This window comes from Zonotrichia albicollis, chromosome 2, assembly GCF_047830755.1.
Source record: "Zonotrichia albicollis isolate bZonAlb1 chromosome 2, bZonAlb1.hap1, whole genome shotgun sequence".
NCBI lineage: Eukaryota > Metazoa > Chordata > Aves > Passeriformes > Passerellidae > Zonotrichia > Zonotrichia albicollis.
The window spans coordinates 25191330-25218776 of record NC_133820.1 but is presented as its reverse complement, the minus strand read 5'-3'; the positions used below and the strand labels follow the sequence as shown (position 1 = coordinate 25218776).

The 27447-nt window shown below is 39.4% G+C and overlaps 1 protein-coding gene across 1 annotated transcript in view; it reads left to right on the top strand.

The window, feature by feature from the left end:
• PDK3 (pyruvate dehydrogenase kinase 3) overlaps nucleotides 1-27447 on the top strand; it is a 57936-nt gene that overhangs the window by 19303 nt on the left and 11186 nt on the right. Inside the window, exons 3-9 of the mRNA XM_005484368.4 lie at nucleotides 6508-6579; nucleotides 14103-14287; nucleotides 16375-16464; nucleotides 19718-19795; nucleotides 21919-21995; nucleotides 23192-23293; nucleotides 23897-24007. Of these exons, the coding sequence (XP_005484425.1) occupies nucleotides 6508-6579; nucleotides 14103-14287; nucleotides 16375-16464; nucleotides 19718-19795; nucleotides 21919-21995; nucleotides 23192-23293; nucleotides 23897-24007 (715 nt within the window). The remainder of the gene's footprint in view (nucleotides 1-6507; nucleotides 6580-14102; nucleotides 14288-16374; nucleotides 16465-19717; nucleotides 19796-21918; nucleotides 21996-23191; nucleotides 23294-23896; nucleotides 24008-27447) is intronic.

Sequence of the window (27447 nt, the reverse complement as noted above, 5' to 3'; positions counted from 1 at the left end):
AGCATGGATGTAAAGTGATTTCAAGTCCTGCCATCTTTTCCCCAGTAATTAATTTCTAGCCTAATTGCATGTTTGGTGAGATTTAGAGACTGCTGCCTTAGATGTATAAGCACACAAAAAATCATTGTTCATGGAGTATTTATTGTTCATTTACCTGTTAATCTTTTCCAAACACTTTTTGTAAAAATATTTTTGCAGTGTACAACAGAAGTCTCCTTGTGAGTAGCAGCTTATTTAACAGTAAAAGCAGCTAATGTTGTAAGCTTGTGTTAAATTCAGTCATAGCCCTTGAGCCAAGAGCTTCTGTGCTGACTGTATGTTGACTGCTGGCTTGGGTCTCTTATTTATCAAGTTTCAGACTTAGAAAATATAAATTAGGATGTATGGAATTGTGTTTGTCTTTGCAAAGTAACAGTGGATGCCTTGATGACCACTTCAAGTACCGTGATGGAGTGCTTCAAGTGAGTGTCACTGCTGTGGAGCCACACAATCACTTTGTGGTTAGGTGGCAGCTTGCAAGGTTTGAAGGCTTGTCTGTCTGTTTGGTGTCACAGGAAGTTGTTATGCTTGTAGAAAAGAGAGATAATCTGCAGGCCTTCTAGGCTTTTCTAATCTGGTTGAGCCTGTCTTTTAATGAAGTGTGGACACAGGTGAATGAAGAAAAGGAAATAATTTTTCTGTGGTGACTGCAGCATAATATTTCTAGTCCAAATGTCTGTGCTATGCCTTGTGCTTCTGTCCTGCCTCTACAGAGCTAAGCAACATCTGGATCCTTCTGGCAAAGGAACTGAGTGGGTGTTCAGAGAGGAGGCCCCTTCAGAATTTTTGCTGAAGAGATTGGAGAACTCATGATGATTTCTATGGCCACAATAGATAATTACTGATAAAAAAAAGGAAAAAAAGCCCAAAACTCCAAATAAATAAAAGCAGCAGCGTGTGTTATATGACAATGTTATTTGCACCATCACAGCTGCAGACCAGTAGTTGTCTGTTGGACAGGCTAAAACACCAGACTGTGATGTGCTGAAGAAGTTGCAATGGACATCAAGCCCAGAGATGGAAGTTTGAAATCAAAACATTTTCTGTCATTTTCTTCTGATTGTGATCTATAGTTAACCAAGAGTTTTTGTGGGAAGAAATGTCTTCATTGAGATTATGTGAGAATATTTTTATCATTTTATGTCAAAAATAATAAAAGTAATTGTAGCATTTTCCCCCCCGATTCTAGGTGTGGACTTTAGAGACCTTAGTTCTTATTTTTCTGTTCAGAGGTTTTAAATTGCTTAATTAAACATTTACCTGTAGTTTGTAAGTCCTGATGATAACCCTTGAGAAAAATTTACTTTTAAATTTATCTTTTAAAAAGACCAAACCAAAGGTTTTATTAACTTCAGTGTGAATGACCTTGAGTGTTATGTAGCTCTGTTGATAACAGGTTTTGAAACACATTTATAGGTTCTTAACCTAAAGTTTAGAGATACTATCACAGTGAGATTCCTGGATTTTATGTAGTAGAAGAAATAAATATAAATTTAGTTGTTCAGCTGTTTTATGAGCTTGTAAAATAAAAAAAAAAAAACTCTTCTTAATGCAGTTCAGAACTACTTCAAGAAAATCTTTTTTGAGGGTCAGATTTCATGATCTTTTTTTTTTTGCTCTGCCATAGGTTCAGAAAGCTTGTCAGTTCATTAATAGGCAATCAAAAATCTATTGCACATTTGCCACAAGTTAGAAAAACATTTAATTCCTTACTCACTTTAATATATTTGCTAATATTCAGTAATTTATCTAGTCACAAGCATGTTTGTTTCATTTTTGCTATGATTTTACACTAGAAAACCTATGTTTCTGTGTGCTTTAGGTGAGACTCCAAATTAGCTGGAGCTTTAACATTTGAGTTCTCAATCTATTCATTAATGCCAGCATGCCAAAAAGTAATGTAAAATGGTCTTAATCTTTAAGCTGGGTTTTATTAGACTTTAAAATAAAGTGCTCTGTAAATAGAGGAATAAGAAGTGCAGCATGGATCCTTTCCCATCAGTCCTGTGCTTGCAGCCATCAGACGTTCTGGGCTGCTCATTGTCTCAGCCTTGAGGCTCCCTTGGGAGGCAGCCTGGTTTGCTGCTCCCTGCTGCAGGCAAGGCCTGCTCTCTCCCTGCCCATCCATCTCCATGGCCATGCTGGAGGCACTTGGCTCCTGTGCTTGGCTGCCAGGCTGATTTTACAGCTGATTGCTTGATTGCTCTTGGGAAAGGGGCTCTGTTGGTTTTTTCTCCTTCCTTTCCGGGCTCCTCAGCCTGATGTGTGCAGCACTGAGGAGAGGCAAGACCCCTCTCCTTGCTTTGTACTGCTCAGCTACTCTTTCCTGAATAAAGCTGGAATTACCCAGAGAGTGGACTCTGAACAAATCAAAAATTATAGTTGTGCGTTTCAGTAAAGGTAAAACATCAGCTCTGTCCCAGTTTGAGGTCATAGCTTAATTTGTGTGTATCTTTTGCAAGGAGTAGGGAAGGAATAAAGTGACTCTAGACTGAAGCACAATTAATATGTTCTGGCTGTGCACTGCAGTGATTCCAAACAGCAGACAGATCAACAATCAGCACCTTGTTTTCAGCTTCTAAAATCAATGGGCAGCTTGCTTGACCCAAAGAAGTGGGCTTGTTTTTGGCCAGCTTTGAGAGGGCACTATAACTAAAGTGCAGGTAGGATATTGAATATATAGCAGAATTGTTTAACAAAAGATATGGTTACTAATGTGATGAGGGAAAAAGTTACAATAAAACCTTACAATGGATAAGGTTAGAGCTTATAAAATATCAAAAGTAAGCATGAGGTTTGCACAGTATATTAGTTATATGTAAAATTTACATTTTTTTTTTTAGCCTGGACAAATGTCTCTATTTTTTTGAGGGCTTTTCCTTAGAAAATGCTGTAGATTTCCATTCCTCTCTTGGGAAAGACCCATTAGAGAAATATGTACAGTTTAGGGATTAATAATTGGATTTTCTTCTATTTTCTACATTGAGACTATGCTAGCAAGATTGTGTTACCATGGAGATTTGTTTTAGCATTTTAGTGCTTTGGTGTTAATATGATTGTAAAGAAAAATCTTAGTGAAATACACATCAGGAAAAAAACATAAGTATCTTGCATGATTTTTTTAAGAAAAGAAAACCCAGAGCTGACATTATGGGCCTTTGCAGTGCTTTCATGTATGAAATGTGCCATTCTAAAATTATTGCATTTGGCAGACTAACAAGAATTCAATCTACATAGCAGTAATTAACAGAATAACAAGGCAAAAGGGTGCTTGAAACCAAAGAGCTTGCCCAATGAATTGTAGTGGGTTGTGATAAAAAATTAAACACCAGAAAGACAATATGTTTGAAGGGCATGGACTTTGATTTCTGCTTTTGATGACTCACCAAATATAGCAAAATAAACTGACATTCTCTTTTTCTCATATATGCTGGAATTTTTTTTTAAAGTTTGTATTCTGTATACTTGTATTGATATATTAATGATACAGTAATTCATGCATTATTCTGGTACTTTTTTGTTTTTTCTGGCTGATAATTGTATGTGAACTATACTTAAACATCACAAGATCTTGCTTTTTTTTTTGCTTTACAAATCCTGTAGTTATCGTCTTCATTTATCCCTCTCTGCACCTACAATTCAAATTAAAACAAAATGCAAGGAAGTGGATGGATTATATGAAAAGGGAATGACATTTTCACACACACTTTTACAGGAATGGACTGTATTGCTGGCTGCTCACCTTCCTCAGAGTGTAATGGTGGTAGTGGTCATTAGGACCAGAATTATGAATTTCCTTTTAAACATGCTTTTTCTTAATTTCTAATTTTGAGCTTTTTGGGAGAGGGAGTGGGGGACTGAATTTTGTGTACAAACTGGAAGTCACACCTGTATAAAAGAAAAAGCTGTACAGCATTTGCATCTCTGAGTTTCTATTCATTGCACACCCCAGACTGGGTGATGTACAGTGCAGGCACTGAGCAGTGGGGTAGGGTTATTTGACAATAAATGACTTTTTTCTAACTTGGTTTAATCACGGGCTTGGAAGAAATTTGAGTGACTTTGGTTTGAAGTTCACCTTTTCTCTGAGCTAACTTGCTGGGTACTGTGCTTTTGCTAATAAGCTTGACTTCTAGAGTAGCATTTCCTTTATTTTAGAATCAGAAGGAGAGAACTCTAAAGCTAAAGCATTGCCTGTTTCCCTAATTTCTCCATTAATGGCAGGCAACCAGTCAAATCCACCCAGTACAAAAATCAGGTATCAGCTGCCTTCAGCACCAGCAGCCTTCATTGCTGTTTTATCCTTGTGTCTGCACAGGATTGCTGTGGTTTGACATTTATGGTAGGAGGTCTGTATTAAAAACAATTCTTGTGTTGCTTCTCAAGTGTGGTGAAGTTTCAGAACCAGGACTTTGATAGTATTGTACGATGACAGGTGGGGGTTGAAGAACATGCACCACTATGAGTGAGCATGATCATGATTTAATTGTTGCATGTGAATCAGCCAAGTTCAGAGTGTGATGGTTGTGAACTGGTGACATTTCTTAGCAGCATAAAATAACATCTTTTAAAATAAGCACTGCTAAAGGTGTGAGCTACGTGCCCTTCTTGTAAGTGACAAATATTTGAGGGGTTTCTGTAATGGTTCCTGGTATTTGCAGGAGGGCACGGATGCACCCAGGGACAGGAGCTGCTGTTCCTGTGCTGACCATGGGGAAAATGTCAGTGTCCCTGAGGAATGTCACACTGACCTGTGGCTGAAGCTTGAAATGGGGGTGGACCAAGTAGCATGTGGTCCTGGAGGGAGTCTCACAGACAACAGTGCTTCCCTGTAGCTTGAAGATGCAGGATGAAGTTTCATAGCCTTATTAAGCTGGTCTTAACATAGAACTGCTACCAAAAGAGCTTAGGTCATTTTGTTGAGCTGACCTAATCTAGTGGGTAGCTGCTACTGAAAAGGGAGAGGCTTGGTTGTGTGTTTTGCTTTTCCCTTGTGTAGGCTTTGTGGTTATCTTTTCTCTCTTGTGTTAGCTTCAGCTGTTTAAACCTTTCAGTTAGTTGTTTTCATGTGCAAGAAAGGTTTGTTTGGTTTTTCTTGTGTCTGTTTCACCTCTGCTGGGAGTTGGAGCTGTTGACACATCTGTGATTACCATCTGATTAGTGTTGATGCTGTAGTTGGAGTGGCAGTGTTTACCTGTGACCGTGTTCACAGGGGTCCGAGGATGAGGGAAGAGATGAGAATGTTGACTCCATGTTTCAGAAGGCTTGATTTATTATTTTATGATGTATATTGCATTAAAACTATACTAAAAGAATAGAAGAAAGGATTTCATCAGAAGGCTGGCTAAGACTAGAAAAGGAATGAATAACAAAGGCTTGTGACTGACAGAGACAGTCCAGACAGCTGACTGTGATTGGCCATTAATTAGAAACAACCGCATGAGACCAATCCCAGATCCACCTGTTGCATTCCACAGCAGCAGATAACCATTGTTTACACTTTGTTCCTGAGGCCTCTCAGCTTCTCAGGAGAAAAAATCCTAAGGAAAGGATTTTTATGAAAATATGTCTGTGACACTTAACCAGGAGTGAAGGGAGGGCAATGTACAAACGCTGCCTTTTATGTGTGTGATTGATTCCTTGTGTGGTTTACTCAGGAAATAGGTCCTGGTTCTGTGGTCCCTAAAGCTCCATCTGAGCTGAATGTGTCTGCTCCAGGGGCAGTGGCTGGTGCTGAGGCCCAGAGCTGGGTAAGGGGCACATTTGTACTGGTGGTGCCAAGGTCCTACAGAGCAGGCTGGCCACCTTCATGTTGAGGGCTTCTGCTTTGGGTCCTCTGCTTTGGGTACCTCTGGGGCTCTGAGCCTCAGTTAATCTCCTGTGAAGCCAAGGTCTGAGCAGGAGAGAGCTGGGTTGGGTAAGAGGGGTTTTGTGAAACCGAGGGTTGTGTCACACAGAGGAGCTGTGGGAGTGTGGAATGGGTGTGCTCTCCTGGGGAGCTCTGGTAGGACCAGCCTGGTGCACTCCTGTTATTGTGCCTTTTGGGGAGTGTTCTCTGAGCTTTTGAAAGGAAACTTGGACTGCTCTCTGAGGAATATGGGGAAAAACCAACATCAGTACAGAGTAGATGAACGGAAAAATCAAAATACAGGGACAAACTACCTGAGATTACAGATGTACCTGTAGAGAGGTTTTGCTCCTGTTGACTCCAGTTTCATTTATATAACAATTTTCCTGAATTGCAGACTGTAAGGTCATAAGTAATGCTTTTAAACTTAATATATTTGTATTGTAGTTGCTTTCTTTCCCTTTGTTGCAGCATCCCACCTACTTTTAGTCTTTGAAGAGAACTGTGTACTGTGCATCTATTACTTTTATGTGACCCTGTAGTCTTAGAACTAAAGAAATTCAAAAGTATTTTATGTTTCAATGTTTTACTTATCTTTTTATAATTTTTGCTTATTTCAGGTACATGCAGAGTTTCCTTGAGCTTTTAGAATATGAAAATAAAAGTCCTGAGGATCCTCATGTTCTGGATGAGTGAGTAATTTATTTTTTCTAAGTCCATTTAAAACTAATCTGTCTCAAATACCAAGTGGTTTTGTACTCTAGGAAAACAGTTACCTTATTTGTAAGTTACAATGTGTATGGCAAAAGCTAAAATTGTAATCTGGAGTAGAATGTAGCTATCTAAGTGCTTTTGAACAGTATGTTTTCTATTTATATAGACTGGTAGTTTAAGAAATGGCATGAAATGCTTCCTTCAAGACTGTATTGAGAAAACAACATGGATGGGAGACTATGCTTGCATATCAGTACTTAAGAGTAAAATGTCATTTTTGTATACATTGAGCTTAGTGCTCTGTTGTATATAAAGTATGTTAATCCATTAATAGTTTGATTTATTTTCTTCCCAGTTTGAAAGTATTCTGATGTGTCATTTTCTGTTTTTATCTAAAAGCTTTTTTAATGGACTTCAATTAGTGTTGTTCACCTACCTCACTGAGTAACATTACTTAAAAAGAAAGGAAAACTTAGCCAATTTTCTTTATCAACAAAATCACATTGAAATTGCCATTCGATTGTTTCCTTGAAATGTGTATGCATAAAACAGAGAAGAGCCCCTCATGTGAGAACAGCAGGTGCAAGATATGCATCAGAGACTTGAAAACAAAGCAACTAAAACACAAACACACACACACTCATACAGACACCTGTCCATTACTAGGGTCTGTAGTTACCCTGTGCCTATAGCACTCAGCTTTGTTTCAGGGTATTACTTCTTGCAGGATTTGGTTCCATTAATTAGCTTTCTTAGGGTAGTTTGTCTTTCAGATTTCTGTTTAAGTTCTGAAATCCTGCATCATCAAGAAATGCTTTAAATAGAGCTTCATCAAATGCCTTGCTCTGTTTGTGCACCATGCAGCCTGTGTTGTGCAAAAATGGTGTTTTACCTTCAGCAAACTTCATATATATACATTGTGTTGTTACATTAGGTTAAATAAGGGCTTTGGGAGGTGCTGCATTTCAAATGTTGTGCACTTTAGGTTGTGAGCATGTTACCTGAGATCTTGACACTTCAGCTTTTGTGTTTAAACCAATACACGTAGGAGAAGCTCAGGTGCAGGAGTACAAAGTTCCCTGTGTGGAACTTTGTAGCAGGAGCCATATGGATTAAAGACTGACTGAATTGTAGTGCTATTGAACAAGGGGAAAGTAACCATTTACTCAGAGTAAGTTCTATGCTGGAATGCTGCCTGTAGTTCTGGGTACTGCCTTTTAAGAAATTAAAAGGCAGTACTGATGTGAAAGGAATGAGATTTAGAGACTTGGATAGTTCCACCTCTGAATGATGCTGAAGGCATTTGTCTGGACTGGCAAGAAAAGATACTGGAGACACTGGAATCTGCATGTGCCAAAAAGTAAGGTCACTGTAATAAGGAATAATGGGTTGCTCTAACTGAAGACCTGGAGAATTAAAAAATGTCTGGTTTTTATTAAAGTTGAGAATGTATGCAGGGCAAAAAGTAAAGATTGTAATATTAACGAGAACAGATTGAAGGCTGTAGAGTGTCCATTTTAAAAGCTTTTATAAATAGATTAGATAGATTTAGTGACATTCTAGGCATGCTTATTCTGTAGAGGATAAATCAAATCAGTTTGTCAACCACCTCTAGCTGTCACATTTTGTGATTCTGTATTTACATCATCAGCATGTTTGCTGATGACACAGGAATTTCTGTTTGTGATTAGTTTATCAGCAAGCTTTCCTTTATGGGGTTAAGTTACCAAAACTTAGGTGTCTGTTGCCCTTTGAGATGGCATGAGCTGTCCTAAACACCTGAGTGAGCTTGGCAAATGTAACACAGGTCCTTTTAAGCCTGTCATGTCCAGGGTGTGTGGGTTGAGGTTGTGGTTTTGTAACTTCTGAAACCATCTTTCAGTATTTAGGTAGCTGAATTTCAGCTTTTTGTGAACTTCAGAGGTTCAAGGTAGATCACAGTATAATAAATAAAGGCTGATGAGTAGTTCTCTTGGAGATCTAGTTGAGAGTCTCATAATTAACACATCAATTATCTGATTCTACCATATGGATATGGCATTCCTGATACTGTTTCATGGCAACTGTAAATATTGTTTGCAATGCTCTAAATGAGTATGAGAACAAATATTTCATAACGAAGCAAATGTCAATATCATTCAGGATAACTGTTTGTGAAAAGCTTTGAAATCTTGCACTTATTGTATTCTGTGTAATTAAGTACATAAAATAAGTATGCATGGAATTTATTGCTACCTGTTGAGGTGAAGTTCAGCTAGGGTCTTTGACAGTAAGACCTGTCTTCTGTACCACATCTGACCTTTGAAAAGACTTATTAAAACTGTATTATCTGATTAAAAAGCAGATTTGTTCTTTTTGGTAGTATTGGATAGACCAAGATTAGAAAGTCAGATTTACTTTCCTGCTCTGGGATGTCATCTGTTCCTAACTTACTGAAGCCTATGCCATTTAATTGCATATTGAGCTGTAATTAGACTTTTAAAAATATTCTTTACAAACTTTTGTGTCTTTCAAAAATACTCTTAACTATGTCCATATTTATCTTAGGATTATATAGATAAATTTAACAAATTTCTCAACTCCAATGTCAGTATTCCATGGTGCTGCTACCTAGCCATATCCTAATTTCATGTCTTGTGGTCAGAAGCCCTTCAGTATGGTCAGAAAGTATCAGGAAGGCTGCTTTTCACTGGGGAAAACCCCCACATTTCTGAGATAATTTGCATAAAAGTTTTCTGTTCTCTTCTGACTACACGTATCATTGCGTGTGGAATTTGAGCCTTTATCTAGGACTTTGTTTAAATCCTAGAAGACACTTTGTTTAAGTGTCTTTAGGGATGCATAAATAGAAGTAGTTCTTTTATTTAACCAGATTGATTTGCTTAAAGAAAAACCTGGCAGATTATGAGGTATGTCTGGTCCTTTGGAGCAAAGCCCTTTTTGCAGGCAGTAGCTGTGGGGAATCTCTGAGTACCAAGAGCAGCCTGTGAGGGGCTGGAGCAGCTCCATCCACTGTCCTGTTCCTATGAGGAACAGGCTCTAGAACAGCACAATTTACATGTTAATGTTACAGGGTATATGGCCTGTAGTACAGAAGACCCAGCCTTGCATCCTTTGGTCACTGAATGCCCATCCTTGTCCAAGGATATCAGGTGATTTGGGCTTTTCATGATGACTCCCATCCCTTCTCCCTTAACTAGTGTCACAGGGTGTGAGTCTTGCCTGGGTGGAAGTGCCTTTGTTCCAGTACCATCCCAGCAGCTTCTGTTTGGAGCTGAACATCATCCATGCCTGTCCACCTCAGACACTCAAAAACATGAAGAGTAACAGGGCAGTTGAGTTTTAGAAATTTAAGAGTGCCTTGTTGGACTTTCTGTCAGCTGAGGTGAACATTTCTCTTCTGGTTAATCAGGGTAACAGTAGCAGAGGAGAGAAGAGGAGCTAAACTGATCGCTCAAGGAGGTTGGATATCCACAGATGTGCTCTATCAATGTTGGCAGTAGTTCTTCAATTACTGTTTTCTAAAATGGTGCAATGCTTTTATCAGTTGAACAGAAAACTGTCCCCTGATTATTTGTAGTTTTATCACTGCTTGTCTGGAGAGCCTGCTGTGGTGTTCTGAGTTTGGGCTCTCTTGCTGGGGAAGCCATTTTCTGTATTTATGTTATGGTACTATAGATGTTGTCCATGTACTGGCACAGCTGTGTGTGAGGCCACACAGTGAAGTGAACTGGGAAATGGATGTAGTGGAAGAGTAGCCCACTGAGCTCTGTGCTCCCTGAAATGCTGGTGTGGCCAGCAAAGGCAGCAGTGCCCCTGCAGTGGAGAGGGTGAGAGGTTATAGGAGCTGGTGCAGAGACTGAACTAAAGCTGATTGTCAGAGTGGCCCAACTCCTCTCTGCTCCTAGTGTATGAATTGGGATGTAGATGGATGTTCATGAGTTTTATCTTTTTATGAATGTTGGACAAAATCCTTTGAAGGGATTTTTTTTTCTATTAGCATTGTTCTAATGAAGCATTTCAGAAGTGTTTCAGTTTCTCTGTTACCTTCTGTCGGTTTGCAAACCTTATGAAGCCCCAGTGCTGCATTGCCACATTCCTGTCACTGTCAGTAGTATGGGCATTTGTAAAATGGTAGGTTACTTTTACCTTTTTGATAACACAGATATCTTTTTTAGCTGTAGAGGGATCAGGTGGAAGTTTTTCTGCAGTCCTGCCAAACAGTGTGATAACAGGAGCCCTAAGATAAGGTGTCCACGCTTGGTGAAGGGTGCAACCAGGCAGAAGTGTTGGGAATTTCCCAAGGTGTCACTGTCCAGTAAACACACAGGTTTAAGCTGTGTTTCAAAAATGGAAGGGTTTGTAAAACACACTGTTCACATGTGCTCTCAAAGGACACTGGTTTTTCTCTTTGTGGCCCTCTCAAGGGGAGGGTGTGTGGGGGAGTGTCCTGGAGCTGGCAGCCCCTGCGGCCCTCAGCTGCCAGCGTGTCTGAGATAACGTGCACAAGGAACTTGGTAAACAAGAACCTTCCTCTCTGCACAGCTGCAGTTAAAACAGTGGCTCTGTAAGCAGTTTGAGCTAAGTAAATATTGGAGTACATCTGATTAAGGAGGTGCTGTTTTGTTACTTTTACGTAAAGTGAAACGCTGCTTTAATTAGTTTTGAACTTTGGAAGTAGATATACTTTCTAGTAGAGAAATCTTTCAGAGTGTGAATTTTTACCTCTTTCTTGTGATATTCAGCTGCCAGTTAGCACTGATTCAAAAAAGAGCAGCCATTGAGAAAAACCTCAGACCATTGCATTTGTTGCATTTAAAAGGGTTTTTACTCTACTCATCACTTCTGTGCTTTTCATGTTTCAGGTAATATTATCTATAAGAGACACTAAAAAATTCCCTTTGTCTTCAAATTGACTTTCTTATGCTTGTTTTCTTGTACTGTAATGATGGGTTAAAACAGAATAATATATATTATTAGCTTATTAGGAAGTTAATTAATGAATGTCACAACACAAGCTATTTCTTGTATTTGCAGAATTTTTTAGCCTTCATTTATTTAACACCTGTGGTAATGCTTTAAGTATTCTTTTGTTAATGCAGAAACCACTGAAGCTCACTGAACTAAAGTAGCTTCTGATTAATAATTTCTCATTTGTTGAACCAACTGCATTATTTATTCTTTGTGGTTTTGAAAATACACAGAATTGTGGACAGAAAATGTAATTGGTAAAAAATTTTCAGAGCTGTTCTGGAGTATTCCTAGTTAATCCCAGAAACAGTTTATAATTCCTTGGTACTGTGTCCCACAGTTTGAGTACAGTAAAAGCTTTGTGGCTTTTGGGAGCGTAGCAGGTAGAGGGGCTGTAAGGAATGAGTGTAAGGTTAAGGAGATGTATTCTGATTTCTGCTCTGCTAGTTTGAGATTTGCCTGTATTCCTCTTGTGTTTGTTCCTTTAAAAACATCTACTTAATAGAAACATGAGTGAACTCAGTTATCTCGGAAGATGGAACAGGAACTCTCATATCAGTGCAATAATCAGGCATTCCTTTTTTATATATTTTGTTTTATGCTGACTAAGCTTCAGCTATGATTTTGCTGGTCTGCAGCAGATAAACCTAAGCCCTTTGCCCTTTGGCATGCTGTGTGCATTGAAGCACTTTTGTAGTGGGATATCAGTGAACAATTTGCCCTCTTGGCATCAGGTATATATTTTGGATAGTGGAGTTATTTAAAATCAAATAGCGGAGCAAACAAAGTCAGGAGAGAGTGTTGTCAGTTGTGTTTCAGATGTGACTGTAAACATTGCTTCCAGCTCTGCTCTGTGCTAGGGCCTTGCTGCTCAGAAACAGAGCAGCAGCACAAGTGCAGCAGGCACCAGGCTCTGACATCCCCTCTCAGAGGTAACGCATCCCACAGAGCCCGGGCTCAATAAACACATCAGGTCTATAAACCTTTTCAGCATTCAGTGCTCTAAGCTGCCCAGTCAGCAAGACTGGTAAGTAAGAGAACAGTCATTCTGTACTGTGATAGTATTTAGAATGGGGAATTAGGCAGATAAAACTTCCTCTTTTTTATGCAACGGAGTAGTGTTGAAAGACTGCTGAACTATTTGTTAACACACAGGCAAAAACTGCTAGGTAGACTTAGGATCAGGAAAAAACTAGTAAAAAGGGATCCTACATTCCTTTGCAAATGGCAGTGTAGGGGGGGAGAAATTATTTTAAAAGTGTATCACTTGTTAAAAATGGTATAAAAAAATTATTGTCTTGACTAAGTGGTACTGAAAAGGAAGAAAACATCTTATTTATATGTGGTGACCAATGGCTGTTTTTTTTTTTTTACTTTTTGTGGTCTTTGTTCTTTCCCTTGCTCATTTGCAGGGGGAATTGGACTAGATGACCTTTCAGTGATTTCTGTGATTATTTCATTAGCAGGTGTATAGTCTACTTTTGATAAAAATAGAATACCTTTATTTTCAGTATTTGTTATAAATCTACAAAAAATGTTCTATTGATTTTTTTTTTTTTGGAAAGCTCTACTCTCTGTAGAGTTGCAAATGCTGGCATAGTTTAAGAAGTGTTCCAGCTCTGCTTGCTTTGGAAAGCTGTATTTCACCATTTGTACTTTCTATAACAGCATTATATAAACACTGTGGTGTTAACATTAATTTAATATTGGAGAATGTAGCAGAATTAAGTAGTACTGCTTTTCCATGTTTCCTCTTTAGAAAGCTATTAATAATTGATATTTCAAGTATGTACGGGTTTGCATATGGGGAAAAAAAAGGATGAGCACATTGAAGATCATAGGTGTTGAGCAGCCTTGGCAGGAGAAACAGAAATCCTCCGAGCTGTTTCAAAGGAGATGCTTGTTAAAAGAATGGGAGTTTTAGAGAAAAGCTGCCGGGCTCCGGACGAGAGCTCCGTTGTATTTGCTCTGCCATCCAGTGGTGGCAGCGGAAACTGAACAGGACTCGCACACACAATTACCTGTCCTGAGATTCTAACTTAGCCCACGAGATGGAAGGTGAAGGAAATGCATTCAAAATTCACTGCATGGGTTGAGGTGTTGGGAAGAAAACACAAATTTTTCTAAGGAAATAGTAAAGGGTGGTCAGGTTTTTTTTCCCCCGAGTTTCCTTTCCAGTCTCTCAGCTGCTGTTAGGAGTTGCAGGGGATGACATTTATGGTAGTGCATATGATTGTGGTGAAAGAGAATCTTTTGCTATTCATCAGTGTTGAAGAGAGATTAATTTAATTTCAATGAATATTTGTGGGAGAAATAACTTATTTGGGGCTCTAAATGTTTCACAGGTCTTGTGAGTGAGAGGTTGATCAAATACTTCTCTTTAAATAGGCTTGTTTAGGTACTATATTTTTGTATTTTCCCTCTGATATTTGTTACTGACTGGGAGGCATAGTAAACAGATAATATGGTTATGCTGTTGTTGAGTTTAATTATATTTCTAACAATCTATTTCTAATTTTGTTTCCTCCAGCTTTTTAGATGTTTTAATTAAAGTCAGGAACAGACACAATGACGTGGTTCCAACCATGGCACAAGGGGTGATTGAGTACAAGGAAAAGTATGGCTTTGATCCATTTGTTAGCAGTAACATCCAGTATTTCCTAGATAGATTCTACACCAACCGCATCTCTTTCCGTATGCTTATTAACCAGCACAGTAAGTAATTGCTTTTCTCTTCCTTGGAAACTCAGTTATTGCTTGTGAACCTGAAGATGAAGCTTTGTTTTGTATTTTTTTTTCCTTACTCATGACTATTATGTGCTAATTGTGGCAAAAGAGATACTGGCAGCTGGTTAATTTGGTACAATGATCAGAAATGAATCCAAAACACCAGTGTGCTTTCTTTTGGAGCTGTCAGTCTTTGTAAGTGTGGCTGTTGCTTTTTAGTCTTACTGGCTGAGATGGCTTGTGAAGTGATCCATAAAGTATTTTTAGGGAGTAGTAGAGTAGCTGTATCTTCCTGCTCACAAAACTTTCAACATAGCCTGTAGAGCTCATTTATTTCATAATGAAATGCAAAGATGCCATACATTTTGAATAGGTTAAGTACTATACATCCTGTTTTTTCCAGCAAGTTATCTAGACTTTCTTGCCTTCTGAAGAGGGTTGAGTATTTCTAACTGAAGTGTTAAATTATATCTTGTCTTCCCTTACTTCCTATTTCTTATTTATGGATAAATACTGGAATTAGCCATCCTTTGTCAACTGATTCTGTTTCATTTGTTGTTACTAATAAACTCACTTTTTTATATTCATATTACAGAGTGAAGGGAGTTACTTGCACAGCTCCTATTAACCAGCATGTGCAACCATGCAGAAAGTGATCTGTGTAAAGTTAAGGACAGTCTTCTGATCTGCTTTAGTGTGTCTTGTGCCTTTTAGCTCTAGAGCTTCATTCTCTGCTCAGTGTTTTGCTTTTCTGAGCTCTTAGAAATTGTTGTATGCTGCAGACAATGCAGATGCTGGAGTATGAGGTGTTTTACTATAAGTTGTGTGTCTTTCCAGTAACCTTTCATGTGACTAACAAATGCCTTACTCTGTGTGTAGAGATAACTTGGATGTGGCAAAGCATAGAAAATGAGATAAATGTACAGCTTTTTCTTTACTTGCACCTGGGCAGAGAAGTGACAGACATAAAACCAAGTTAAAAGGTTTTCAGAGTAGAATTCTAGCAATAGAGTACAACCATTGTCTTAATAGAATTCTTGGGCTGAGTGCTACTGTAATTTACAGTAATCCCAAAATATTAAACTTGATTCATTGAACTGAACTAGCTTTTCCTATGGATCCTCCTCTTTAACTGGTTGGAGCTTAAAACTGCTTGTAGATGCTTGAAGTTTAGTTACCTTGTATAATGTCTGTGTGTTAGCAGTGTTAGTGGTTTGTCTGTGATGGCAAATACTCATCTTGAAGCACTGAAGACAAAGATAATTGGAAAGCAGAATGCAAATCCAGGTTTTTGCATGGTTTGCATTTCTGTTCCTACATTCCTGGCAGACTGTTTGTTTCCTCCAGAACTGTTCTGCAGGACACAGAGCCTGGGTGTGAGTTTGCTGTGCCCAGGGTAGGAAAAGCTTTCAGAGCTAGACTTCTGCTCACCTCATGCTGCACCTGCTTCATGTCAGAGCTCACTAACTTGCTAAAATGGCAGAGCATCACTCCTGAAATAAAGTACAAAACCTTTCTACTTCTTTGGGCATTTTCTTTAAACTCTTGGTGAAGGGTGTGGTGAGTACCAGACCCTTGTACAGAGAGGGAGTGGGGATCATTCTGCTGAGATCCAGGGAGTGGAGTGAGGGAGACCTCTGTGCCAGCTGTGCAATTGCAGCTTAGGTGAGTGTGAAAGGCTTCTAATGATGCCTTACAGTTCCACTTTGTACTGGAATGTTGTCATTGTTGTGAGTGCTTCTGTCCTGACATAAGAGTATGAATGGAGTGTTTTACATTTTAATTTTATCTAATTTTTTATAATCTGCTTTGAAATGCAGGTTTTCACCTTAACCCTCCCACGTCATGAATTCTGTTTTAACTAGTCTTGACTGTAAAAACTGAAAATTAAAAAAGGGAGGGAAGATGAGAAGTTAGACAAGTTGTCTTCTTAAGCGAGGATTCTGGCAATTTGCTGGAGTATCTTTTTACAAAATGATGCAATATCCAGTAAATCTCAGATACCATCAGATTCCAACTTTCTGGCATGCATCAAGGGTAATAAATAATTTACTACCATTTCTTTTTTATTTTAGCACTTCTGTTTGGTGGAGATATTAATCCTGCTCATCCCAAGCATATTGGAAGTATTGATCCTAATTGTGATGTGGCAGAGGTGGTTAAAGGTAAGATGAAGTTAAGATTAATTAGATTAAAAAAGATAAAGATAATCCCCTAATTTAAAATATTCAGAAATATTTTGTTGAGATACAAGAAACTGAAAGGGATGTAAATCCATTTCTTCTTTTCTTATTTTATTAAATGAAAGTTCTGCTCCCAATAAACCCCTGGGCTTACTGAGACTTTCTACTGTCTTCGTTATTGAGAGGAGAGAAACTTTTGGTTTGTTAACAGAACTAAGAACACTATTTGATTGTTAATAGCTTTAATCTGTACTTTGAAATATCAGATGAAGTGTCTAAATGTTTTGTTAAACTTTAGATGTTTTCTTCCTGAAATACTTCGAAGCATGTACTGCTTTTGTATCACATGCCGGTATTACAGAAAACTAAGAGTAAGTGAAATTTCAATTTTGTTTAGTTAGGCCTTTTAGTATAATGTCCTCAGGTGTGCAGATATGCCAGTGAAACTCCACATTGCTCTGTCACCTGGTCACACACAACCTGTTCTGTCTCCTGCAGAGGACGAGGATGTGATGGCTGTACCTGAGCTGGCACAGTCACACTGCAGCTCCTGTTTGCTCTGGGTTGTGAATATGTACCTGCTCTCAGAATGTTAGCAGGGAGGCATGAGGCAATGCCTGCTGCTTCAGGAACATCTCCATGGAGGGCTCACACTCTGGGTGTGTCTGTCTGCAAATGCAGGTCCTGCTGCAGGAGAGAATTCCAGGCTCTGTTCTTTGCTGCTGTTTGTGCAGCTGCAAAGAGAGGTAGAATGTGTTTTTGCCCTTCACTTTCTCTCAGCCTTTGGTGAAGTGAGAGGGAAATCTTTCTTATCTCAAAGTCTGACCTGAATGATAGCTCACTTTGTAATGCTTTTTACTGCTCTTACAGCTTTTTTTCTACCCCTTCTTAGCTCCTAAGGTGGCCTTTTTCATCAGTTTTTTTCTTTTGATTGACCTTATTCCACTTTGGCCTCAGCACTTTATATGTTACAGCCATGTTGTTTATTTAGTTTGCCTTCTATTAGCAATATTTGAATCAATTTTGATCATGAGATTCACAGTTGCTGCCTTTGACAGAGGAGTGCACAGTGTCAGAAGGTGCTAAGTCCAGTTTTCAAACAAGTAGCTGAAATAAATGCTACACAACACTGACCAGTGTCCAGTGTTGCCTTTCAGAGAAACCCAATGGCCTTAAAGACAGGAGCTGTATAGTCCTGTCAAGGTGATTGGGGCCTTTTCTGTGTAGAATTGGTGGAAGGATTAATTTATGCTCTGTATGCTGTGCTAGTTCCCAAATGTTCTGGTTCCCAGGTAGCATTCCGAGCAGTATATCAGTTAAAATGTTGCTTTTGGTACTGTATGTTGCAGTTATAAGCCCTGTGTGTCCTTCAGACAATGTAGAAATGATTTAAACAGCCACATCTTGCTTCAAGCAGCTGCACCAAGGGCTGTGTCTGTGATGCCTGAGGTGGCTCTGTCTTGCTGACTGTCCTGCAGTGAGACTTTTGAGCTGACAGTGAATTCAGGGTTTTTTCTGGAGCCACTCACAGGATTTTAGATTTAGATCTCCCACTGCTATTGCTGCTTAATCTCCACCCACACCATGAAGCATGCTTTGAACTTCACAGTCTCTTCCAGTCATAGGACTCTGCCAGAGAGCTGGCTTTTAGGGGAAGATGAAATGTTAGACTGCACTCAAGTGTTTGACCCAGATTTGCTAAGAAAACAATGAGAAATCTTTAAAATACAGAATTACAGAATGGGTCAGGTTGGAAGGGAGCACAGCAAATCCTGTGGTCCAACCTCCCTCCCTGCTCAAGCAGGGCAATCCCAGAGCACAAGGCACAGGATTGTACCCAGGTGGTTCTTGAACATCTCCAGTGAAGGAGATTCCAAACTCTCTCTGGGCAATCTGTGCCAGTGCTTGTTCCCTGCAGAGGGAAGAAATCCTTCCTCATGTTCAGGTGGAGCCTCCTGTGCATCAGTTTCTGCCTCTGGTCCTATTGCTCAGCATCACAGAAAAGAGCCTCCAAAGGGCTCCATCCTCTTGGCACCTCCCCTGCAGATACTTTAACCAGTGATGGGCTTCCCTCAGTTGTCTCTTCTCAAGGCTGAACAGGCCCAGCTCCCCCAGACTTTCCTCATAAGAGAGATGTTCCAGTCTCTTCATCCTTGTTTCCCTTCACTGGAGCTGCTCCAGGAAATCTCTGTCTGTCTTGTGCTGAGGAGCCCAGAGCTGGGCCCAGCCCTCCAGACAGGCCTCACTGGGGCTGGGTGGAGGGGCAGGATCACCTCCCTGCCCTGCTGGCCCTGCTGTCCCTAATGCACCCCAGGATCCCATTAGCCCTCCTGGCCCCAGGGCACTGCTGGCTCATGGACAGCTCATTGTCCATGGGACCCCCAGGCCCTTCTGTGCAGAGCTGCTTTCCAGCAGGGCACCCCCAGCCTGTGCTGCTGCCTGGGCTGGTCCTTCCCCAGTGCAGGGCCCTGCATTTGCTTTGTCTGAACTCCAGACCATTCCTCTGCCCCTCTCTCCAGCCTGTCAGGCCCTTCTGAAGGGCTGCCCAGCTCTGGGGGTATTGGCCACTCCTGCCAGCTCTGGGTCTGCAGGGAGCTCACTGAGGAGGCCTCTGCCCCTTCCTGCAAGTCACTGATGGATAAGTTAAACAATAGTGCCTGGTAGTGAACCTTAGGGGGCACCTCTAGTGACAAAGGGTAACTTACACTTTCTGCCTGTGTTTCAACAATACATAAAGCCTGACTTGGCTATGGGGGTGTCATTTTTGGTTCAGTGGGAAGAAATAAAGAATCTTCTCCAACTTTTCCTCCAAGAGACCTTGAAAATTAAGTACTGTAAATAGTGTTTTGTTTGGAAAATCTGAATTTGTGGTTGTAATGTCATCCTTTTTTATTTTAGATGGTAAGAACAAGTATTAAATTGTGATTAGGAAATAAAATATAAGTAGATTTTATGGTCAGCCTAAGATTACATTGTTCTGGTTTTTAAGCCCTGAACAAAGAAGAAAAATAGCTTCTCTCCAGTACTGTGCTCTTCTTTGTAGAGCTTTAGATACAGTTTTCCCTTTCCTGACAACTGGGCTATGAGTGTAGAGAGAAAAAGGGATTAGATTTCAGCTTCATCCTTGCAAACTGATGCTCAAAGTGAGTGTTCTGTTTGTGGTCCTTCACAGGGAGGGTGGACACTGCGGGTCACTAGATTTTGATAAATCAGTGTTTGTTCTGTTGTTTTGTAGATGCTTATGAAACAGCTAAGATGTTATGTGAACAGTACTATACAGTGGCACCTGATCTGGAAGTTGAAGAATTCAATGGTAATTATGAAATTAATTTAATTGATGTGTGTAAGAAAATGCATTTCTGGTATCTGTGATTCCTAGTTTTGTTATTTAATTGTAAGTTATAATTTGAGCTATGCAGTTACTTTTGTTCTGTGTCCACGTGGGCACCTGAACTGTAGTTAATCATCATGATGTGCACTTCTTTGTGCTGAAAGCAGAGCTCTGTCTGCTAAATTCACTATCACTTTAAAACAAATAAACCAAGACACCTCATAACTGAGAAGGAAACATGCCTGTCTTCTCATCTTCTAGCAGAGCTGAAACTTGTTTTATTCCGAAATGTGCTTATGAGCCCATGAATTCCACTGGCACTGGCTCACAGTAGTGAGCCCTTCTGTGTAAGATGGCAAAGTTGGGATTTTTATTAGGTAATCTATGCTTTAAATCCTATCATAAACCTCTCACATGGAAATCTGTTTCAAGTTGATTGCAGGGATGATAATTGGATGACACCAAACTGATGAGACAGGCTGGGTCAGCATATTGGCTGCTTTTTATTCATTATTTTATTGACAAAAGGGAGCTTATTTGGTTTTTATTTAAAAAAAATTCTTGAGTGATCCTCAAGATTTTGGACAGCAGCCAAACATAAGACTGAGATGGTTCCAAACTTCAGCAGAAGAATTGCAAAAGTCTCAGGAATAGGTAACACTCAATGGGAGAGTGTGATACTTGGAATGTGTGTTGCTCAAAGTACCACTGAGCAGTGTAGAAATATTTCCCTACACAAGGTGATGCTGTCAGCAGTGATGCATTGCCACCCATCTCTCCCAAAAACAAAGGACCCAACCTTCTCCTTTTAAACTGAATGATTCTACAGATAAAAGTACTGAGTGTTGCAGCAGAGGAATCAGCCAATGCAAAATTCATCTGAAGGCATAAGTAAAAAGATCCAGCAGTAGAGAAAGCAAGCTGCTGGAGCTAAAAAAAAAAATAAGTGAATAAAGAATTACGTGTTTCCTTTAAATCAGCTTCTTATCAATATAAGGAAAACAACTTTTCAAATTACCTTGCCAGAGCAACAATGACTCATTTTCTATCTCTGTGCCTCAAACAAGTGTGAGTCAGTTTGCCTTGGTTTCAGTGAAGCGTAAGGGAATGGGAGTATGGACAGACAGAAATAACAATAAAATATCAAGTTGCCTTGCAGAGCATTGTTTTGGTCTTCTCCTTTTCCTAGGAGTTTTCATTACCATGTTTCTTAAAATAATGACTGGGATTGTTACCAGCCCTCAGTGCCAAAAGGAATGAAGTTGACTCCAGTCATGTTCTTTGTGCATATTTAAATCTTCCTGGAATTTATGAAGCAGACAGTTTGACACTTCCCTTCAGTCTGAACTGCTGCTCAGTCTGACTCTCTGTAACTGCATAATTCAATGCCAGTAGATGCTTGAATGTTCAGGGATGACTTCATCTTCAGCCCCAAAAGTGGAATGTATTAAATGCAGCTGTATGATTTCCTGCCCAATCAATCAGTGAGCACTGTGGCCCTCAGACCTGTGCCAAGCCATACCCCTCTGCTGGAACACTCACAGTGGGACAGCAGTGGACAGGCAGTTCAGTGATGGTTTGGAATATGTAAGCTGAGATATTGTTTGAAGTATAATTGAAAATTTTTGTGAATACTTTTATTTTGTGTGTTTTAATGAAGGGAAAATATGTAGTTGATTTTAGAATCTTTAAACAGTGGGTTTTTCTTTACTTTAAGAATCTTTATGTGCAGCAAATATGATGCTTAAAATAGTATGTGAGCATGTGAAAGTTTCCCACATAAGTAAGAATGTTTTCTTGGTTTGTGTACATTGTTGTAGGAAACCAACCATTGCTTAGTGAAATTTCATATCTAAACAAAGTCTGCTGACTTGATGGATTTGAAGATCATAATTATAGTGTGTTCTTTCAGGTGATAGCAGTGACTAAAATTTATGGTTTTACTTCATGGAACTAATTTTGCCCTGGGAAAAGTAGAACATGCTTACATACTTGTCTGTGCTTACATGTTTGTGTTATTCTGGTAAACAGCAATGTTACAAAATACTGTTTTGAAGAAAAATTATTTGATGTTTTTATTTCTCTTTTTTTTTTTTTTTTTTTAGCTAAAGCTCCAAACAAGCCTATTCAAGTAGTCTATGTACCTTCTCATTTGTTTCATATGTTATTTGAATTATTCAAGGTAGGTTGCACTTGTTAATATTTGGGGAGGGGGGGGTTGTGACCTTGTTACTGTTGAAATTGTGATTCAGTTACAGCTCTTAAATATTATTTCAGTTTTCCTTTCTTAAGCTTATTCTTGATTTTGAAGCGCTCTTCAGTTGTTTAAAAGCCAGACTTAAGCCCCTCTCTTATGACCTTGTGTACTTAAAAACTGCCTGGTTTCCCACTTCTCCTGTTGTGCTTTTGTAGTTTTTTTGATTAACTTAGAACACTCATGACATTCTGAGTTTGCAGTGATGGAATATTCATAACACTGCAGTTTTTATGAGCTTGCTTCTTTACTGCATATTTGAGGACTAGGATCAGTGATCCCAACCTATTTGAGGTTAGGATCAGTGTCTTTATTGTGAAGACAGGCCCTGTATCTTTGAATAGTGTAGATGACATGCTTTGTTCTGGTTTTATGTTTTCTGAATAATTGGAACAAGAGTGCAAGTGGAACATGTGAGAGCTGCTATATCATTTGAAAGAAGAGAGGAGGTCTCTAGGTGGTGCAGCTGAACACCAGAAATTGAGAGGAAAACTTGTATTTGGCCAGAGAGAAACTTTTTCAAAGTACTGTTTTTTGGTGTTCGCTTTTTGAAATTTGTCTACTATGTTCATTGAAGTCTTCTCCCATTTTGTCATTTGTAACACTAGTTTTGAAGCTGAACAGATGAGAATTTGTACAGTACACGTGAGTATGTTTTTGGTCCAAGTTGAGTTTACAGGCTGAAGCCAGTAAATTGTAGCTGTAAGAACTGAGACTGGCACTGGAAACTCTTAACATGAAGTCAGATTGACAGATGGTAACTTACACATCAAAAATCAAAACTAGCCTTCTGTGGTGAATGTCACTGTTGGTGTGGTGATGATGGAGGTGAAGGATGTTCTCATCCTGTGGATATATTTACTTGATTTCACACAGGACCAAAAAACAGTCTTGCTTTCTTTTTTCTGACTATATCCAATAAATGAAAGGTATGTACAATAAGTTGTAATGTAAAAGTTTAACTGGGCAATTCATTGAATTTGTGTTAAATACAGGCTTTTCTATCTTGTACACAACTGTAGGACAGAGTAGGTGCTACAAAATAAATTCAAGTTCTAACCTGTCAGAAAAATCTTATATGTTAAAGTTAGAATCAAAGAGACTGTGTTTTCTTTTATCTTCAGAATTCAATGAGAGCCACAGTGGAATTGCATGAAGGTAAGAAAGAAGCCTATCCATCGATCAAAACCTTAGTCACTTTGGGGAAAGAAGATCTATCTATTAAGGTAAATGCCTAAAAACAATACACACTCCAAACCTGCTAGGTTTAGAGTAGAATGACTTTTAATTTGAAAAAGCAAATTAATTATTGTATCACCTGCTTCATGTTCATGAGAACAGAATGTTTTCAGTTGGGAAGGACCTACAAGGAGCATCTTGTCCAACTGCCTGACCACTTCAGGGCTGGCCAGTAGCCAAAGCACATTTCTTAGGGGCAGTGTCCAAGTGCATCGTGGTCACTGACAGACTTGGGCCATTGGCCATCTCTCCTGGAAACCTGTTCTGCTTTTTCACTGCCCTCCCCATACAGAAATGCTTCCTGATGCCCACTCTAAACCTCCCCTGATTGCAACTTTGAACTATCCCACATGTCCCATCCCTGGATCCCGGGAGATGGGATCAGCACCTCCCTGCCAGTTCCCCTCCTCAGGAAGCTGTAGACCATGGCAAGGTCACTCCCAGCCTACTTTTCTCCAAACCAGACAGCCCCAAAGTCCCTAACTGCTCCTCTAGTTAATTTCTAAAGTAATTTAGATAATGCTTTCTTGGTGTTTTGTGGATTTTTTTCAGAACCTAATGTTTAAAACTCTTCAATTTTCATTCCTTAGATAAGTGACAAAGGTGGAGGTGTACCTCTAAGAAAAATAGACAGATTGTTTAACTACATGTACTCAACAGCACCCAGGCCCAGTCTGGAGCCCTCGAGGGCTGTGCCTTTGGTAAGCAATTGCAATATGTATTTAAATGTTCTTTGCAATACTCTGATTTTACAGTACAGCAATATGTATTTAAATGTCCCTTTACAATACTGTGATTGCCCTTCACTGCAATCTGCTGGATCAGGTTTTCCATTGAGGAAATGCTTTATCATTAGCAAATCTTTCCAGGTAGAACAGGAGAAAATGAATTCTGTTATCATCACTTAGTCTATGGAATAGAAAATTACTTTGCTTTGTCTTGATATTACATTCTTGGAAACAAGCATTGAAAAATCTGCGCAAGCACAGTATTTTCACTGGTTAATGGGCAGGATCATTAGTGCTATATTTCTGAGCAGGTGAATGACCTAATGACTTCCTGTTTGATGTTAAAAATTTGATGTAAATTGCTCTTAATCTATGTTTCCTATCATAAATGGATTAAAAAGCTGGGCCACACTGCTTCACTTGAGAAGCACCTTCTGGCAATGCACAAGCTTATATTGAAGCCTAAAGATCATTTTTGTCAAAGTTATGGACTTACTTAAACACATCAAAAACATTCCCAATCCTGCATATGGTATGAACGTATTTGGTATATTCCTATTTAATTGGAAATGTCTTCTGTGATACTCCTTTCTCAGATGCATCAGGGCCATATTTCAAATAGAAAAATAATTCCCGTGGTTTCTTTTAGGCAGGGAAATTATTTCCGTGGTGAATGTGTAGATTCTTCTAGCAAGCATGATTTTAAAAAATATTAAAATACTATTTCTAAATTGTTTTAATAAATTCCATATTGGCTCATTGTGATAAAAATTGTAAAGCTGCTGTTCCACTTGACTGGTTTCAGTAAGTGGGTTAATACAGGTACTGTATTTTGCCTCTTCTGATGTCTGTGGCTGCTGATGCAATCCTTTCTCTCTAAGCCTGTTGAGAAGTTGATTCTCTATGAAATTTCCTTTCCCTGCTTAGGAGCATTCTCATCTAGCATGTTCCTAAGTAGTTGGGTTTTTTCTCCCCTGCTGAATCTTCTGTGCTTCAAGTGCCTTCAGATGGATAATGGGGCAGGGTATGGAATCATTAAGAATGGAAGTGACCTCTCAGGATCGAGTCCAACCTTTGACCAAGCACCACCATGTGAATTTAGCCACAGCACCAAGTGCCATGTCCAGTTGTTTCCTAATGCTTCCAGGGATGGTGACTCACTCCAGTACCTCCCTGGCCAGCCAGTTTCAATTCTTGACAATCCTTTCGGTGAAGAAATTCTTCCTAATGTCCAACCTGAACATCCCTGGCACAGCCTGGGGATGTTCCCTCTTGTCCACGTGACTATTTTGGACATAAAATATTTTAACAGTAAACTGAGGGCAAAATCAGTTCAGAGTGACTCAGAGGTAATAAAGTTCCTCTGAGCTTATGAGCAGAAGGTGTCTGTGGTGCTGCCTTGGTCCACAGTGGGTACCCCGTTGTGGCATGGCAGTGCATGGCACTGGGTTTGCCTCTTTGCACCGTGGGAGGTGTGAAACCCAATCCCTGTCAGTGTCTGCACTGACCTGGAACTGATCCTTGGCAGCTCCTACCTCTGCAGCACATCTCAGTCTCATGTTTCAAACTTCTGCTTTTTCATAGAAAATCTTGAATGTGGTGAGAGGCAACAGGCCTTAATTCAAATATAAGCTTTTTTCTTTGTCACAAATGGTAGAATCTCTCTTGATGCATAATCTGCCTTTGTTCTGTCTCACTTTTGATCAGCAATTTACCCTATCAGTCTACAAGGATTTCCTGAAACTCATTCTCAGGATAAACTTATACCTTGATTACCAGTTGTATTCACTATTAAACTGTCTCTTCCTTTGTAGCTCTGATTGTAAAATGTGTTCATCTTACACCTGACAGAATTCTTTTTTCTTTTTTTCAGTGCATCTTTAGCAATGCATTGCTATATTTACTTCTTCATCTTCAAAACTGCTTACTTTGATTCTGTGGCATTTATCTTTGCTATTCTTCTGTATCCCATTTTCAGGCTTTATTTTCCTTTCCCAGTCTATGCCACTGTAGTCAAACCTACAGAGGATCCCCCTCTCTTGGGAGTCTGGCAGCTTTTGCCTGTGAGTCTGACCAGTGCCTGCACAAGCCTGAGAGTTGAGAAAAGCTGTTCAGCTCTGTTATTTATATGTATGTGCAGAAAGAAAAAAGTCATAAACTCTGAGTCTGTGCCAATTCTTGCAACTAACAGGAACAAGGACTTAGCAGTGAAGTTTGACATGTTATGTGTTATTGCCCAGATCCAATTATAGAAACAATTATGCAGTGCTTTGTATGTGAGTCTGGAAATAAAAATCCTTCAGCAGAAAGGCTCCACATAAATCCTCTTTGAAGCCCATGCAGAAGGAGTCTCTTTAGTGACAAAGACCAAACCACTAAAGAATTATAGTGCTGCAGAAGGCCGATAGTGTGTCATCCTTGACTTAGGTAATACTCTAAGCTAAGATGGGGTGAAGTGTAAACAGACATATTTTTCTGTTCTAACATTTTTCCCGTTGTTATATGATCCCCTGTCTAGTTTATGAAACATTCATGGAATTGGGCAGTGGAAGAGAGTTATCCTTCTCTTGATTGGGGAAAATTTTTTGCTCCCTGTCATTGCAAATGTTGTTTAAATCCTGCTGAGAAAACTTGTTACCATGGCAGCCTTCAGATTCTAGTGGGTTTGAGGTTCATCTGCACTGTACAGAGTACAGATTAAACACATGGTCATGTTTAATGATAGTGGGTTTTCTTAGGGAATTTAATGGTTCTCTCTCTGACAGCATTTGTTTATAGTAGGAGAAATGTGGCTTAAAATTAGTTTTAATTAAAATCTGTTGATGCTAGTAATACAGAAATGTAATAACTTGCTTTTTGTTTAATGCATACCATAACATTTAATGATAAATTTGTTCTAAGGAGTTTTCCTTTCTCAAAGCAGATGTGCCATCACAGACTGTTCTGTCCCCTAGGTCAAGCACAGATCTATGTAGTAAACACCTCTTGTTAATTCTCTTGCAAAACAGACCCTTGGCAAGGCCAGGATTTAACAAGGTACCCATCTGGGGTCTCTTGTCTGTAATTCTTGTAAGTTTTCTGGTTTGGACAGCACCCTGAAGGCAGTGCAGAGAGCTGACAGGAGATGTGGGAGAGAGGGCTGTATGAAATGGTGATGTGGGCTAGCACAGAGCATAAAGGAACAGGAGACAAACAGAATTGGCTTTTAAGGAGGGGAAAGTTCTGGAGTGAGGCAAGTATAAAATGTTTTTAGTATTGTTTGATACTGCCCTTTACTTGAGCTGGTCTTTGGGGTATGGACTGTCCACAAGTTGCCTTTTGGCTGCTGTGCTTTATAACTTCTGTAATATATTTATTGTCCAGTCTCCAGAGGAGGAATCAGCTTTTTTTTTTTTTTAGTTCTTTCTAAGACA